This window comes from Zeus faber, assembly GCF_960531495.2.
Source record: "Zeus faber genome assembly, chromosome: 1".
NCBI classification, from domain to species: domain Eukaryota; kingdom Metazoa; phylum Chordata; class Actinopteri; order Zeiformes; family Zeidae; genus Zeus; species Zeus faber.
This window is the reverse complement of record NC_137193.1, coordinates 13,762,461-13,779,762: the sequence shown is the minus strand read 5'-3', so window position 1 is coordinate 13,779,762 and position 17,302 is coordinate 13,762,461. Positions and strand designations below refer to the sequence as shown.

The 17,302-nt window shown below is 50.8% G+C and overlaps 1 protein-coding gene across 1 annotated transcript in view; it reads right to left on the bottom strand.

Annotated features, from left to right (window-relative positions):
* Window positions 1-497: 497 nt before the first annotated feature.
* Window positions 498-17,302, bottom strand: part of rbms3 (RNA binding motif, single stranded interacting protein) — a 244,616-nt gene continuing 227,811 nt past the window's right edge. The window contains exons 11-14 of the mRNA XM_080017529.1: window positions 14,122-14,232; window positions 5,201-5,290; window positions 2,878-3,002; window positions 498-641 (exon numbers count right to left, since the gene is read on the bottom strand). Coding sequence (XP_079873655.1) covers window positions 638-641; window positions 2,878-3,002; window positions 5,201-5,290; window positions 14,122-14,232 — 330 coding nt within the window. The 3' untranslated portion in view covers window positions 498-637. The remainder of the gene's footprint in view (window positions 642-2,877; window positions 3,003-5,200; window positions 5,291-14,121; window positions 14,233-17,302) is intronic.

The following is a 17,302-nucleotide window of genomic DNA, read 5'->3' as shown; positions in this document are numbered from 1 at the left end:
AGGACTCCCCCCCCTTTTTTTTTTTAAAATCTAATTACAAAATAAACCTCATCACCTACCTGCACAGCCAACTTTTTTTTTTTTAAGTCATTTTGTGTTAAATCTTTATTTTATTTTTTGACTTTTTTTTTTTTCCGCTTCTTCTTCTTGTCTTTATTTTATTATTATTATTATTATTTTATTTTATTTTTTTACATTTTTTTTTTCTTTTTTAATGGGTTGAGAATTTTCTCGGGGGGAAACTTTTCAAGCTTCCACCCGGCCCGAGCAAAGCCCCTCAGGCAGGTTCCCAGACAGACTAAACAATTCCACTCCTTCTTTTGCACTGTGCCCAGTAATTTCCCCTCCTTCCTCCGCTCCCACACTCTCACTTCTTTTTCCCTCCCCCTCTCCCTCTCCTTTTCCCCCTTGTCGACCAGGTAGGAAATGAAAAAAAAAAAAAAAAAAAAAAAGTGTCTCTCTTTTTTCTTTCTTTTTTTTTTTTTTTTTTTTGGGGTGTCTGGGCAATCTGGAAGCAATCTCTTTTTCTCTTCTCCTCACGCTCCTCCTCCTCCTCCTCCTCCTCCTCCTCCTCTCGGTGCCGCCACCTTCCTGTCTCAAGGCAATGCTGTCGCGGGAACATTCTCACCGGCCGCCGCTATCTGATGAGGGAGGGATGGAGGGAGAAAGAGAGGGATGGGAACAGAGCGAGAGAGAGAGATTGTCGTCGCAATCACGGCACAATATCACAAACATAGCAAAGCGAGGGAGCTGACACCTGACTGCGGCGTCAGAAGACGACAGCGAGCCGGAGCGCCGCCGGGCAGCGCTGATCGGCTCAGAAGCGGCGACGGGTCTGACAAAGTGACAAGCGGAAAGGCCGAATCGTTTCAATTATTCAATAATGGTATGGCACCGCCTTTGTAACCGCTCCCAAATGTTAATATTTAATGCGCCGCCGCGTGTCAGAAAATGTAATCTATCACGATGAGGTGTCTTATGGGTGATAGGATTTGACTGTCGTGAAGGGGATTTTTTTTTTTTTTTCCGCCCCCAATTCACGGGTGAGAACTGAATAACAAAAAAAATGGAGGTGGGGGAGGGAAGTGGACATTAATGGAACCGCGTTTTTTTTTCCCCGTTATCTTTTTCGATCGTTCTTATTGCGTTTTCTGGACCCTACTCACGACCTCAACGCCTTTCCAGTAAACTTCGGTCCCGCACCGCGTAACTGTAACCAGGACGGAAACCCGTGGAGTTTCGGGTTGACAGTTCACTTGCCTCAACGGGACCGGTGAAACTCTGTATTTGCTGCGCCATTTCTAACATTGGCTTAACATTCCCACCAAATTTGAATCGCATCATACTGTAAGTCGGGGGATAAAGCGTTTTTTTGGGATTGGGATTGGCGGAAATAATTGCGATAATTGCAATCATTCTATCCTCTCTATTTCCACCTATTGCAGCACTTAACCCAATCAAGAGAACAGGTAGAATTACAGAGGAAGAACGAAGACGGAGGATAAAAGAACGAAAGAGGCGGAGACCTTCTCCCCAGTTCTCCGCTCCGCGCCGCACCCCGACCCCCCTTTCCCGCGCTTCCCACGGAATAAATACAACGCTCACTGCTTTCCAATTAAATTCCCCGGCCTTTTCCTTCCACTGACAAACGAGCGAAACAAAATGAACGAGGTGCGACTTGATTTTTCTGACGGGGGCTTAAGACATCATTTCCTGTTCGCCAGAGTTTCCACGCCAATGATCGCAGCGGCCAAATGAGCTTCTCGTGATGAAACCCCCGAGTCTACTGAACCGCAGACAGATGGCCGTTCTTATTTGTAAATTCAATGGGTTTTTTCTTACCTACTATATTGGGGGAAAAATAAGTGCCATCTCTCCATTAGAATTCCACGGTGCAGGTTTAAAGCTGAACTGGAAAATCCCCCAAACAACACCCTTTATCCATTTTTCTTGCATTTCGTTATGAAACGCTGTCCTTTTCAATTTGTTGGTGGAAATAGTGCAGGGCGGCAGTTTGGTAAGAGTGAATTATCATTGATATTTGGGCCTGTGAGCAGGCGTGGCTGAGGGTGCCAAGCACCTGCCCCTCTGCCCCTTAATGTCCCCGGTGACCTTCAGGTGCTTATTTATTTATATTTTTTCAAGTGTGAATGGGCATCGAGATTTTGTTGGAAAAAGCTGTTTCTTTATCTTATCTTCATATAAATTGTCAACTTTGGATAAAATAGAATAATAAGGGCAAATAATACCCATATTTAAGCGGGTGCCACTGTGTGGTTTTAGTGGGGAAAAAGAAGACAATAACTCCTTTCCCAACACAACTTTTTATAATTGGAACCCAAGTCATGGCAGGAGAATAAAGGAGCAACAATAGTGTTTTAACGAATCACATATTCCAGAATAAATTAGTACCATGTAGTGGGGGGACACGGCGGAGGGGGCAAGAGAGTGACGAAGAACGTGTCCCCATTACGAACGGCGCTCGTTTCGTTCCATAAGGAAACGGAGTAATTAAAACCACCGACATCGAAAATTAAAAATACCGATGCCGCAACCGATCACAGGCGCCCCCATCGCTGGCTCGCCGCGGGCACAGCTGGTACCGCCGTAGAGGGAGCCATCGGGGGGCAGAGAGGGACAGGAATGTTCATGAGGCATGTGTTCTTCTAATTGGTCGAGGCCTTTATCGGTGGTATTGGTATCGGAAGCTCACATCGCGGGTCAAACTATATACTGTATATGTAGGTTCCTGAACTTCAACAAATTATGCTGGAAATGGCATTTTAAAATCTGGTTCCATCCTCCGCCCTCTTGTAGTTTCCTTCGGGCACCCGCCCCCCTTGGGGTCTCTGCACGGGCGGAGCGGGCAACACTCACTTAGATTGGTAGGAGTACGCAGGGACGTGGTCGGCGCCGCTGTCCACCTGGATCTGTTGCTGCTGCCCGCCCACGTCCTGTGATGAGGGAGCCACCGACTGAGGGGAGGCGTCCGTCACCACGCCCTGAGAGGGAGAAGCCGGGGAAAGACGCCATCAACCTCCCAAACGTTCGAGCAGCGAGTCTCTTCGACATTCTACACACATCTTAAATAGTGGGATGGGTTAAGAGTGAAAGCATTGTTGCCATGCTAAAGCTGACGTTTCCAAACGTTATTATGCCCAGGGCCCCCTTCCAGACTACGCTCTTGATGAGCTCGGACCCCAGTTCGAGACCGCCGATTTAGAGAAATTCGGGATTTGTTTTGCCTTCTAAAAATGTAAAATAACAAGAACAAAAATACATATATTTTTTACTGAGGAGACCAAGTTGGGAACGCCCGGATTTAGAGAAATAGTATTGAGTATGGAGTCTATATTGTCATTGTCTCGTTGGCGGAACATGGTTTTCTGCCGACACTTTAGTTTCCTTCTCCGTCCCACATTTACAGATGGATCAACATTAGTGTGTCGATGGAATCAGCATGTTTTGTCCTTCCCGTGCAACTAATGTTAAGAGTACACTATAAACTTCAGTAGGTGCCGTCCCCCCCCCCCCGCCCACATTCACCTTCCTCGTTTTGGGGAGGAGAGCAAAAATTGGGGAAGAAAGAAAGTTTGAGGACGGCGACCGAACGGATAAGTAATGCTGCACAACAGCGCCTGAGCTTTTTAAAACTGTCCAGCCTTAACTGATGGTCTCCGCGGCAGAGCCGTCTCCATCACCTTTAACAAGCTCTCAAGGATACTGCGTCCCGTCCATGCATCAGCCCCGCAGACACCGGCCCAAACGCTGATCTATTCCCTGCCACCGGGCGTGGCATTGAGAGAGCGGCGGCGAGGAGGAAATAAGTGAGCGACGCCTTGGGCTGGGCTACAACCACGTCTGTCTCTCTGCCCCCCCCCCCCTCCCTCCCCATCCAGGGAGGAGGACAGAGGGGAGGGAGGAGAGGAGGGGAGACGGATGGTGGCGTCTGGGGAGCGTGTCATCAGCGATGGCTGCTGCGAACCGGAGCCCCAGGCAGGCGGCAACCCGGCAACCGGGCAACTCTGCCCGCAGTGTGTCTCACTTCAGCTCCTGTCATCCGATACACGACTGATAATCCATCTGAACGCCCTCCCACTGTTGGCTGCCAGACAGCCGGCTGCTCACTGGCTGGCTGGATGGATGGTAATTTTCCATGGTTATCACTTCACCGGCTGGCTGACTGGATGGCTGCCTGGCTGGCTGACTGGCTGGCTGGTTGGCTGGCTGGTTGGATGGTAAATTTCCATGGTTATCACTTCTCCGGCTGACTGCCTGGATGGCTGGCTGGCTGGCTGGTTGGCTGGCTGGTTGGATGGTAAATTTCCATGGTTATCACTTCTCCGGCTGACTGCCGGGATGGCTGGCTGGCTGGCTGACTGGCTGGTTGGCTGGCTGGTTGGATGGTAATTTTCCATGGTTATCACTTCTCTGGCTGACTGGCTGGATAGCTGGCCGGTTGACTGGCTGACTGGCTGACTGGCTGGTTGACTCGCTGGCTGGCTGGATGGTAACTTTCCATGGTTATCACTTCCCCGGCTGGCTGACTCCCTAGCTGGCTGGATGGATGGTAACTTTCCATGGTCATCACTTCTCTGGATGGCTGGCTGGCTGCCTGGCTGGCTGGCTGGCTGGCTGGCTGGCTGGCTAGCTGGATGGCTGGCTGCCTGGTAACTTTTCCATGGCCATCATCACATCTCACCTGCCACAGAGCTTTGCCAGCGGCGGCGGAGGAGGAAGTCTCCCTCTCTCTCGGCCGCACTTCAAACATCTTCTCAATGTGAAACTCGCTTCGCTTGCAGTTTTCGTCCTCCTTATTTGGCGGTGGGGATTTGAGGCCATTTGTTTTGGCCGATGAGAGCAATTTGCAGAACGTTTCAAAGTGATCTGTCTACGGGATGACCGTGTTGGTCTGTTGACGCAGGGAGCTACTTGTTAAAAATAGTGTGTGCGTGTTTGTGTGCGTGCGTGTGCGTGTGTGTGTGCGTGTGTTGACGTACGAGCACTCTTTGTGTTCAAGGGAGGAGAGAGTTACTTAAGTGCAATTTTCACTCCGAGACTTTCATCTTTTACTCCAGCGCCTTTCAAGTATCTCTATACCATCATAGATTGCTCATCAACGATTCACCGGGTCCATATGCGGGTAAACAAGACACCGTTGATACCATTTTGCATTTCACACACAGCTCGTTGCTCTTACTTCGACAGGGACGGCTGTTGGAGGCACAGGAGTGTACTGGGGAATGTAGGTCCCTTGCATAGGCGCCGCGGCGGCTGCAGCAGTCATGTACTGCAAAGCATACACACAGACAGGCACACACACACACACACACACACACACACACACACACACACACACACACACGCACACAAATAACGTTTGGTTAAATTAACATTTACTTCCTTCAAATGGAAAATCTGGTCCTCAGGCAGTTCTGTTCCACATCCTGTTGATTGACATAAAACATCTCACACAGCACGGGCACACACACACGCGAGCACACACAAACACACACACACACACACACACACACACACACACACACACACACACACACGCACACACACACACACACACACACACACACACACACGCACACGGACATGCACACACATCATATTACACATTCATATTAATAATAATAATAATAATAAAAATAATGTACATGAAATCCGTCGGAAAACGATGCTGCCGTGCCCTGAAATCCTGTTTCAATCATTCGAAACCCGCGGTTCCAGCGGCCTCCTTCGGGGGGCGCTGAGAGAATGTGCGAGCAGCGCAGGGGGAAAGCGAGGAGAGGCTGAGCAGGAAAGGTAGGGGGAGAAAAAAAGAGAGGAAACAGAGGGAGGGAGGGAGGGAGAGAGAGAGAGAGAGAGAGAGAGAGAGAGAGAGCCCGTGGCCTATATTCCTTTGGTCATGGCCGTCCTGGCTTTTAACCGGGCACTATCTCGCCGTTATTTACAGGCGGGCGCGGGCGCGGCTCCACGGCCGCCACGGGGCTTCCGCTGCACTGTGGGAGAGGACACACGCGCGCGCACGCACACACACGCACGCGCGCACACACGCACGCACACACACACACACACACACACACACACACACACACACACACACACACACACACACACTGCTTCCTCCTGTGTGAGCTGTAGACATTTGTTTTTTTTTTCTACTTCCCATGCACGAGGCTGGTACCATCTACCCTCGTATTTGTGTTGTTTTTTTTTTATTCTTGTTTCCTCCTAACACTGAGTGTGTGTGTGTGTGTGTGTGTGTGTGTGTGTGTGTGTGTGTGTGTGTGTGGTGTGTGTGTGTGTGAACGAGCGCAAGTCTGTTTTCAAGACGGCGGCGTGGAGGAGGGTGTGTATGAAATGATGACATATCAGTCATCTCAAGTGTGTGTGCGAGTGTGTGTGTGTGTGTGTGTGTGCGTGCGCGCGTGTGCATGCGCGCACGCGTGTGTGTGTTGTGAGGAGACGCAGTGTGAGCTGCGTGGTCACAGCAGAAGTGGTTCCCAGTAAAAGCCACCAGGATTCCTCCTCCTCCTCCTCATCCCTCGCTCCAAGACAAAGAAAAACAGGACGATCTCTCTCACTCCATCATTCTCTCGCCCTCCCTCCCTCACTCCATCTGCCCCACCTCTGTTATTCTCTCTCTCCCTCCTTGTTCCTTTCTCTCTCCCCCTCTCTCCCCCCCGTCTCCCTCCTCTCACCCTCGCTCTCTCTCTCTCTCTCCCTCTCTCCCTCTCTCTCTCCCCCCTTGTTCCTCTCGCTCCACCTGTCTCCCCGCCCTCCCCTCCCCCCTCGTGGCAGCCCGGCGCAGCCTCTTGGCCGTCGGCCCGGCGGCGCCGGCGGAGAGCGCCGTTAGCGGCGGCGTCGCTAATGGATCGGCTGCGGCCGCGCCGCTCGCCCCTAATGAGACGAGCTAAAGGCCACGGAGGCGGGTGATTAACTCCCCCCGCCGCGGGCACGCCGGGCGCGGGGAGGGGGCGCCCGGCGGAGGCTGGTGTGCGCGCCGGGGAGGGTCACACCTCCAGGGCTGCCGCACTCGAGACGGGGTGAGGTGGCTCCTCCTGATTTCCTAACTCCCCTCCCTCTGTCGTCCCCGCGTTTGCGGTTTCTCCCCCACGTCATGCGACCCCCTCCGCTATCTCCCTCTCCCTCCCCGTCTAGCTGGGCCCATTAAATTGGTATAGTGACCTTCTCCTCCCTGGTGAATAGAACGCACGCATACCAATTCTGTTTTTTTCATTTCTGTTCTTCTTCTTCTTCCCTTTTTTGCCATTAACTTATTCATCCGGCTCACCTGTGAGAGGACTGCGTGAGGGCAAATGAAGCGGAGCGAGGCGTAATTAGCGGTATCAAAATCACCGGGTCAAAGGGAGAGATGTCCGTTTGAAACGGTTTAATTCTCGGAGAGCCACAAAAGGAATTCAAATGAGATTTTAAAGTGGGAACTTAATAAGATGAGAGGGTTTCTTATTCTCTTTTTTCCTTCTTATTTTTTGGGGCCGCCCTGAGTTATGGTTTGGCCCGTTGATAACGCAGGTAGTCGGTTGAGTCGTCCAAACCGAGTGCAGTGGGGTGGGGGCTGCTGATTTTGGGCCTATTTCAGCATCTATTCGGGATCTACCATTTAATGGTGGGATGAGGGTGCGATATGAATGAATAACGTTAGACATCAGGAATATTCATTCATCAGAATGAGCTGGATGACTAGAATAATAGGATATTTCCAAATATTCAATCTCTCGCACATGGCTGCGGAAATGCACAACACACATAAACACACACACCCACACACACACACACACACAGACACAGACAAGCTGAGTCAGAAGCAGATGGCGCACGTGTGTGTTTGATTAGCCAGAGGTCCGCGCATCTCTTAACGAGGACGGCGTGCGCGGACTTCTCAAAATATTTTCTCCACAATATCGGAACTTCCCCGCGCGGCGACTTTACCGCATTCTGCACTGCAGCAGAGCATGAGGAAGCAACACGACACCAGCGCCCACGACAACAGGAACGCGGTCATGTGCCCGTCCGGCTTTTAGGGTGAGGGACTGGAGGCGTTTCCACGGAGGACATTATCAAATGTGATCACAAAAGGTGGATACATGTAAATGACTGTAGACTCAATACGTTCAAAAAATGGATCTACTTTGGTTGTATCTATTCAAATTATATTGTATTGACAATTTATGAATGATGAATATTGCTGATGTGATAGTATTGGTATTTGGTTATGAAAAAAATACATATATATATATATATATATATACATAATAAAAAAAAATAAATAAATATATATATATATATATATATATATGATCCATAGATTTCTCTTACATCTGTCCATCTCTCTGTCTACCATTTCATTCGATCCTATCCATCTATCCATTTATCCGTCCATCCACGGTCTGGGAGGTGCAGGATAACAGTAGCGATCCACTCAGAGTGTGTTATTAATGGAACAGCAGCTCGGGGATGGGCTGTGATGAGTATTGATCGTGGCTGTGGGGCTCCAGACTCGGGGAAACAGTGGAGTCACACACAGGTAGCTGAACGCCACGCCGCTGCTCCAACCCAACATTAAAACGCCGAGTATCTCACACGAGCGCTTAGGCTGAAATACACACACGGTGATAATACTTTAATCGCGCCGTACGACCGTTTTTTAAACACAGGGTTTGATGTGAGTGTGCATGTCGCCTGTTCTCATGCTTCCTCTCTGAGAATTTGTTCTTCTGTGACACTGTTGATTCATCCTTGATTTTTATCCGAGCTGCTGTGTTTAACATCTTATATATTATGCACAGCGTGAGAGACTTGCGAGGAGGAAAAAAAAAAAAGCGAAAACTTAAAGGATACGGTTTGCCGTTTTTCGACCCAGGCCTCATTAAAATGTTGGTTCCCATCATTTATAACAGTTAAAAAGCGTGACCTCACTGGCTGCTTCTTGGATTTAAAACCTTCTTTTCAAGCATGCCGGGCTTCATGAAAACCAACACGTTATTGTAGATTGTAGTGCGAGCATCACGGTCTTCTTTCCTTTGAGATAGTGTTTCTTGTTTTCCAGGACTTGCTGTGAATTTAGAGCCTTGGCAGCAGGATGTACTCGTCAGTCGAGGCTCAGGCTGATTAATTCATTTCTCTTCTGGCGGTTATTACCCCGCCAACTCCCTGTCAGCCACTTCCACCACTGCTATTTCCTCTTTTTGACATTGGGTTTTGGGGTTTACATTGTTTAAATTAATGGACGGATTAAGGCTCACAAAACCCCTTTTCAGCGCATTGTATAAGCAAAACAAATGAACGGCTGTCAATCTGGAAATTCCCCACAGGTTACCTTGATGACATGAGGTTTTCGGCTGCAGGGTCTTAACCTAAATATGGAGCCGGGAGCCCCGAGGAGTGATGACAGGGTTGTACGACTACTGACTTTAATCCCAAGACCAAAAGGGCACAGAGGCACACTTGTCCAAACGTAGTACTCCAAAATAGTGTTTAGCAGGTCCGAAACCATGGTATGTGCACTTAGTATGCTGAAAAGACATACTGCATATGACAAGTATCATAGGGTCCAAACACTGCACAGTACATTGTGGGCAAGGTAGCGGTGGAGGTTTCCCTGCGGCAACGTGCAGAAAGGAAGTGAAGCGGCTGTATGACTATGTGATATGTCCAAAAAGCCATCACTCACTCACACACTGAGTACAGTGGACATTAGTACAAACATGTCGTCGCTATAAAAAACTTGGAGGTGAGAGTCCATCAACTCCTTCAACCGTCACAATCGAGGCTCTCTTCAGCAAACCAATATGCTCCAATGGGGTCGCTTAGCAACCCACGGTGAGGACCATGCTACCAGGACGAAGGGTGAAAGCGTGCAGCCAATGCGTCGCCGCAGTTTGGGCGTCGGCATGCTTGGGGCGGCGGCGGCGGCGGCGTGGCACACCCCCAGAGGAGAACCGGTGGGAGAGTAGCGGGGATAATGGAGGAGAGTGCCTCACGCTCCTCTGTCTTCCTGGGACAGAGGAGCTGCCAATCAGCTGTGTCACCATGACGACAGAGAGTCGGGGTTCTACGATCCCGTGACACGGAGGGGCAGGATGAAGGGAGCAGGGGGGAAGGTCACCTCTTGTCATGTCAAACACCGCAGGGGTACACGGTACGTGCGCGCTCGGCAGACGGAGGGATACGGTACGTGCGCGCTCGGCAGACGGAGGGATACGGTACATGCGCGCTCGGCAGACGGAGGGATACGGTACGTGCGCGCTCGGCAGACTTAGGGATACGGTACGTGCGCGCTCGGCAGACGGAGGTATACAGTACGTGCGCGCTCGGCAGACAGAGGGATAGGGTACGTGCGCGCTCGGCAGACGGAGGTATACGGTACGTGCGCGCTCGGCAGACGGAGGTATATGGTACGTGCGCGCTCGGCAGACGGAGGGATACGGTACATGCGCGCTCGGCAGACGCAGGGATACGGTACGTGCGCCCTCGGCAGACTTAGGGATACGGTACGTGCGCGCTCGGCAGACGGAGGGATAGGGTACGTGCGCGCTCGGCAGACGGAGGGATACGGTACGTGCGCGCTCGGCAGACGGAGGGATAGGGTACGTGAGTGCTCGGCAGACGGAGGTATATGGTACGTGCGCGCTCGGCAGACGGAGGGATAGGGTACGTGCGCGCTCGGCAGACGGAGGGATAGGGTACGTGAGTGCTCGGCAGACGGAGGTATATGGTACGTGCGCGCTCGGCAGACTTAGGGATACGGTACGTGCGCGCTCGGCAGACGGAGGGATAGGGTACGTGCGCGCTCGGCAGACAGAGGTATACGGTACGTGAGCGCTCGGCAGACGGAGGTATGCGGTACATGCGCGCTCGGCAGACGGAGGTATGCGGTACGTGCGTGCTCGGCAGACGGAGGTATACGGTACGTGCGCGCTCAGCAGACGGAGGTATACGGTACGTGCGTGCTCAGCAGACGGAGGTATGCGGTACGTGCGCGCTCAGCAGATGGAGGTATGCGGTACGTGCGCGCTCAGCAGACGGAGGTATACGGTACGTGCGCGCTCGGCAGACGGAGGTATATGGTATGTGCGCGCTCGGCAGACGGAGGTATGCGGTACGTGCGTGCTCAGCAGACGGAGGTATACGGTACGTGCGCGCTCAGCAGACGGAGGTATGCGGTACGTGCGCGCTCAGCAGACGGAGGTATACGGTACGTGCGCGCTCGGCAGACGGTGTGTGTAAACACACATGGTGGACACTTGTAGGCACGACATGCTCGCACGCAACCCCAACGCATGATGGGGCGTTCTCCGTTTACAGCACATCCACCAAAACCAGGTGTTTACAAATGGTCAATGTGAGATCCATTGAGATTCTGCACACCAGTTTTTTTTTGTTTTTTTCTCATCCTCCCCCCCCCCAAAGCCGCTGGAGTGGTTTGGTTTGTTTGGAAGGACAGAACCGGATTCCCCTCGGACGCACACATACAAGCGGTGTTTCCTCCTAACGAGGCGGGCATTTCTCCACCGCTTGGCTGGAACGGGCCTCGCCGTCTGCTCCCGACCAAAATAACACGGCATTCTCGGAAAATCTACCGCCACCACTGTCACCAGCTGGACGTACGGGAACATTTGGTTCTCTTTCTGTCGGGGCGGGTGGCAGAGAAGAAAAAAAAAAAGCCGCAGCCACACACAAACACACACCGAGACGCAAACAACCGCCGCAGGAAAATCCAGAACAGCCACAAGCATTCTGAGGCGTGGCCTTCTTGCCGAGTCGGTTGTTTTAGGACGGTGTTTCTTAACCTTTTAGATGATTTTTTTTTTATCATTAGATATGATTTAGGTCCCAATTCCATCTCTGTCTCGAAAATAATTAGGGAGATAGCGGTGAAACTAGGATCAAAACAGTCATTATGGTACCTCCTCGAATAGTGATAATGTCTGGAAAATGAAATAACGGTTATGTTTGACGATTAATGAGTTTGCTGGGGACCCCCCAGAATCTCTCCGAGGACCCCTGGGGGGGGGGGGGGGGGCGGAGGGGCGGGCCACTGGTTTGGGAGATTCGGCGATCAGACGGCGTGAAGGAGCGTTCCACTTCTGGCTCCGCAGCGAACATCGCAAGAAACCCGTCTCAATTCCCAAAGGCGATCAGCGCCGCAGGACACGCTAAGCAGGTAGACGAGGGGAGCGAGTAAGAGAGAGAGAGAGAGAGAGAGAGGTGGAGGCGTGTAAGAAAAAGCTAGAACCGGTGAGCGCCTTAACCCACTTCCAGCCACAATGCGCCCCCCGTCAGACATCAGAAGCCATCGTCGTAGATTAGCCGGGCTCTAATCCCGGCTGTTAGAGCAGCCGGGGCAGATTAAGGAGGGGGCATTTCTGACAGATCCAACATGGCGTCACAGCCCGTGACAGCTCACCTGGAAACACATGGGGAAACGTACAAAAGCGCACCGTTTTAAACACGCACACACACACGCACACGCCCACATATCCGGCACACACACTGACACACACACACACACACACACACACACTGACACACACACACACACACACACACACACACAAGACACACACACACACGCACACACACACACACACACACACACACACACAAGACACACACACACACGCACACACACACACACACACACACACACACACACACACACACACACACACACTTCAAAAAGAAGTAAATCTGCCGGCATGCCTGGCCTGAGGGCAGTGGAGTGGGGCGGAAAGTGGAGGCCTCAGAACTGTGTGACACCTCTAAGTCAACTTGATCCCGACACGGGGGGAGTTCCTGGTTCAAGGGCCGCTGTGTGTGTGTGCGTCTTGTGTGTGTGTGTGTGTGCCTGTGCGTGTGCGTGTGCATGTGTGTGTGTGTGAAACAAGAGAGATGGATGGACTAATAGCTTGTGTGCTTTCGAGGCTGGGTGAGAGACGGAGCGTAGCAAGTGTGAAGAAAAAGGAAAAAAAACACACAGGGAGTGGCAAAAAAGAGCGATAAATGAAACGATAGAAGGAAGGAAAGAGGGAATGAACAGAGGCAGAGGAAGAGAGTGCGACAAATGTAGAAATAGAAGCGGGATTGATACTGCACGTGCGCGCGCGCACACACACACGCGCGCACACACACACACACACACACACACACACACACACACACACACACACACACACACACACACACACACACACACACACACACACACACACACACACACACACACACACACACACACACACACACACACAGTGCCTGAGGGAACACAGAGCCTCATCACAGCGCAAAGCCTTGCAGGAAATCTGTTTAATGTGGAAGATCAGGGAGGAAATATGCCTTTCTTCAAATACGGCGCTGAACGCACGCGGCGTGCAAAGCAAAACGATACGGCGGCTTCACGGCGGCTTCACGGAGGCTTCGCGGCGGCTTCGCGACGCGGGGAAAAGTGGCAACAGCCTTGTACGCGTCGAGTTCCAGGCCAGGAAATGTAAAAACCCGTCCAGTGCCCGCACAGACTTCACATCGACCTCCCGTCCCTCTGTTTAAACTTAAAGCAGCGGATGTTGGACTTTGAATTGCCTTGGATCCAACAGAATGTGCGACACGCAAAACCTTCAAATACTCAGCGAGCGCCGCGAGGGCCGTCAAGATCGCAGCCATTTGGTTGACGATTAACTGTCATTCAAATAGTTGTTTTTGTTGAGTTTATGCCATTATCTTCAGATAACTGTTCCCGATAACAGTGTAATAACACATCTGTTAAAATTGGTGTGCAATTTACATAAAAGGCATCGAGGCACCAAATTCATATACTATTTGTGGCAACATTTAAATTCAACATTGATCAACATAAAATCCCCCTCAAATTTAGATGGAAACATACAACTCTGGACTCGATTTTGCATAATTATTGCAAATTTAAATTTGACCACTTGTGTGTATCTCGCAACATGTGATTAGAGCTGCTCTGACTCGTTTCCCCGTTTAGGACTCGGCATTTAGGGGAGAAGGATCGAATCCGGACACGGCAATCGTCCGGATAAATCCTTCCCTCCGTCTTGGTCCCAGGAGATTTGGGCTACTCACACTTCCTGTAGTGCCCAGGGACAGATGGTTCATCTGCTGGGCGAGGGGGCCCATCATGCTGGCAGGCTGCATGGACATGGTGTGGTCCATGGCTGGCGTGATCACCGCCCCCTGCAGGCGGAGGTGGAGAGAGGAGGGGGATGGAGGGGGGGGAGAGAGAGAGGAGGAGAGAGGAGGAGAAGAGGAGGGAGCCATGAAGGGGAGAAGAGAGAGGAGAGAGATGTAGAGGTGGCAAGAAAGAGCGAGGTTGGAGAGATGGGATAGAGATAGATGGATAGATAGATGGATAGATGGATAGACAGATGGGTAGATGTTGGAGGACAAGGAGAAGGGTAAAAGAGATGTGATTAAACGGTGGAACAAATTGATTGGAACATCTACACAAAGCTGTCGACAGGAAATCAAACCCGTCAATATCTGCTGCAGCTTATTGATCGACCAGCGCGGACACCTCTCTCTCGCTCTCGCTCTCTCTCTCTCTCTCTCTCCGGTATTAAACGCTGTGTGTTCTCCCTAACGGGGCGAGTCAGACGCCTCCTCTCCTGGAGTGTGATGAAACTGTCGAGATGGCTCCATCTCCCCAGCAGCGAAGCCTCTGGAGAAACTGAGCCTCCTTTTTCCTCCTCTTCCTCTGCCGCTCTGCCAGTGTGTGTGTGTGTGTGTGTGTGTGTGTGTGTGATTACAAGGTATACTGGAGACAGATGCTGACAGTGTGTGTGTCCATGAGCGTGAGCCTGACGGTGTTCTTTTGTGTCTGTGTGTGTGCGTGAGACAGATGCTGATGCCCTGCATTTGTGTGTGTGTGTGTGTGTGTGTGTGTGTGTGTGTGTGTGTGTGTGTGTGTGTGGGCTGATTGGAGAACAAACTGTGCAGACAGCTTGTCAGAAGTGCTCTGCTCGTCTTCTCGCTGCATTCACAACACAGGCAGCGCCGCGCCGCTCCCTGCTCCTCCACCTTTCTCCTCTTCTAGTCATTCACTACTTCTCTCCTCTCTCTCTCTCTCTCTCTCTCTCTCTTTCCACACTCTTTAAACCTCCATCTCTTTCTCTCTCTCTCTCTCTCTTTCCACACTCTTTACACCTCCATCTCTTTCTCTCTCTCTATCTCTCTCTCTCCTCCCTCCCTCTCTCTCTCTTTCCCCACTCTTTACACCTCCATCTTGCTCTCTCTCTCTCTCTCTCTCTTGCCTCTTCCTCATCTCTCCCTCTCCTCACTCTCTGTCTACTTCGCTTTCCCATCCTCAGTCGGCCCCACCCCCTGCCCCCACTCGCTCTCTCTCTTTAACAGCGGCCGTGTTAAACAAACAAACATTTGTGTTCGAATCATTTAAATTGCACCTCACTCTAATCGCCCCAAAGTCTGTTCACTCAGGCGGTAAATTCTGTGGGGACCTTGACCACCGAATGGACTGAGGGCCAAGACGGTTCTGGGTGCGAAACCCGACCCGGAGCCTTTCTGTGCGGAACGTACACGCCCTCCAAGGCCTGGGTGACGTCAACCAAATACCAATAATATGACTGTTGATGCTTACAGACAATACTCACTGAAGAAAAAAACAAACAAACTAATAAATAAATATATATAGTTGAAAAACAATAATTATAAACGGGGATCTTACGACTAATCAGGTAGAGGCATTAATTGGAACAGTCTAAGGAGTTCAGAAAACGACTTAAAAGACCACATTAATACCGTTTATCACAATTTTACACTACGAAGAACTAAAACTGCAGTTGGTCTCCGGGCTACGTAATGGGCAGGACGGGTCAAATAATGACAAATTTCCGCACGGGGATCTAAAAAGTGATTCTTATAATGCACGCCGGGTTTTTCATGACATGTTCGGATGCAGTTAAAAGAATGCAAAATCTAGGAAAGCTGCCGACGTCGTGTGACAACGTTCCAGGTTTTCCATTTCAAACCGTCTCAGACCACAACGCAATGTGTCTCGCCTCTTCTCTCTTTCTCCGCATCATCCAGCATATGTTTCAACCTTTCATTTTGCACTACGCACGCACGCACGCACGCACACACACACGCACACACACACGTTTTATTTTGTTTTCCTTTCAAGTGAAGAAAAGAGAGCTCAGCTAAAATACACACGGATACAAATACAACTGACTTGACTTTGCTTAAAGAGAAAGAAGTGGGAGGAATAGAGGTGTGTGTGTGTGTGTGTGTGTGTGTGTGTGTGTGTGTGTGTGGTTGTGTGTGGGCAGCAGTAGGCACAGAAGAGCATCTGAATGGAAAGAACTGAACTCAAGTGAGAGAGGGTGGCGGTAAGAGAGAGAGCGAGAAAAGGGAGAGGAAATGAGTGAAGTGATGAGAGAGAGAGATATGATTAGGGAGAGAGTGGTGGAGGTCACAAAAGCGCAAGAACAGCGAAGAGGATGGCGCTGGAGAGGAGAGGGAGAGATAAAAGGGAGAGAGGGAGGGAGAGGGGGGGGGAGGGGGAGAAGCGGCACGGAGGAGAGATAGGGGAGAGAGAGCCGCTGAAAGGGATGGAACAGGGATGGGAGGAAAAACAGAAAAGGAGGTAAAATAATGAGGCGGGAAGAGAGCGGGATAGGTCGAGCGATGGGGAGAGATAGAGGGATATGGAGGGAGGGAGGGAGGGAGAGAGAGGAGGGGTGGAAGCGGTGGGGTACCTGTAACCGATTCAGCCGCGCACAATGCTTCTATAATGAGACAGAGAGAGCAACGGAAAGGCTTAATTCACAGATGCGTCGGGGAGAGTTAAGCCGATTTGTGATTTCGATTTTCTGTGTTTGTGAGGCTGAGTGTCCGTGAGAGAGCGAGGTTTAGGCCTGTGTGCGTGTGTGTGCCTGTGTGTGTGTGTGTGTGTGTGTGTGTGCGTGCGTGTGTGTGTGTGCGTGTGTCTAAGTCTTGTGTGTACTTATGAGTTGGAAAGCTGCGACAGAGAAAGAAACTGAGACGAAGAAACTGACACAATGAGGCATGCTTTTGATTCGTCATGTGTGTGTGTGCGTGTGTGTGTGTGTGTGTTCCTGTGTGTGTGTGTGTGTGACAGACAGGGAATAGGGTAGAAGACAGATAATGGGCACTGCATTCACAAGTATTTGGGACAAATGTATGAGATACTGTTTACAGATTTGCTCAATGAAAACACATTTATTCATGTATGTGTGTGTGTGTGTGTGTGTGTGTGTTTTCGGTG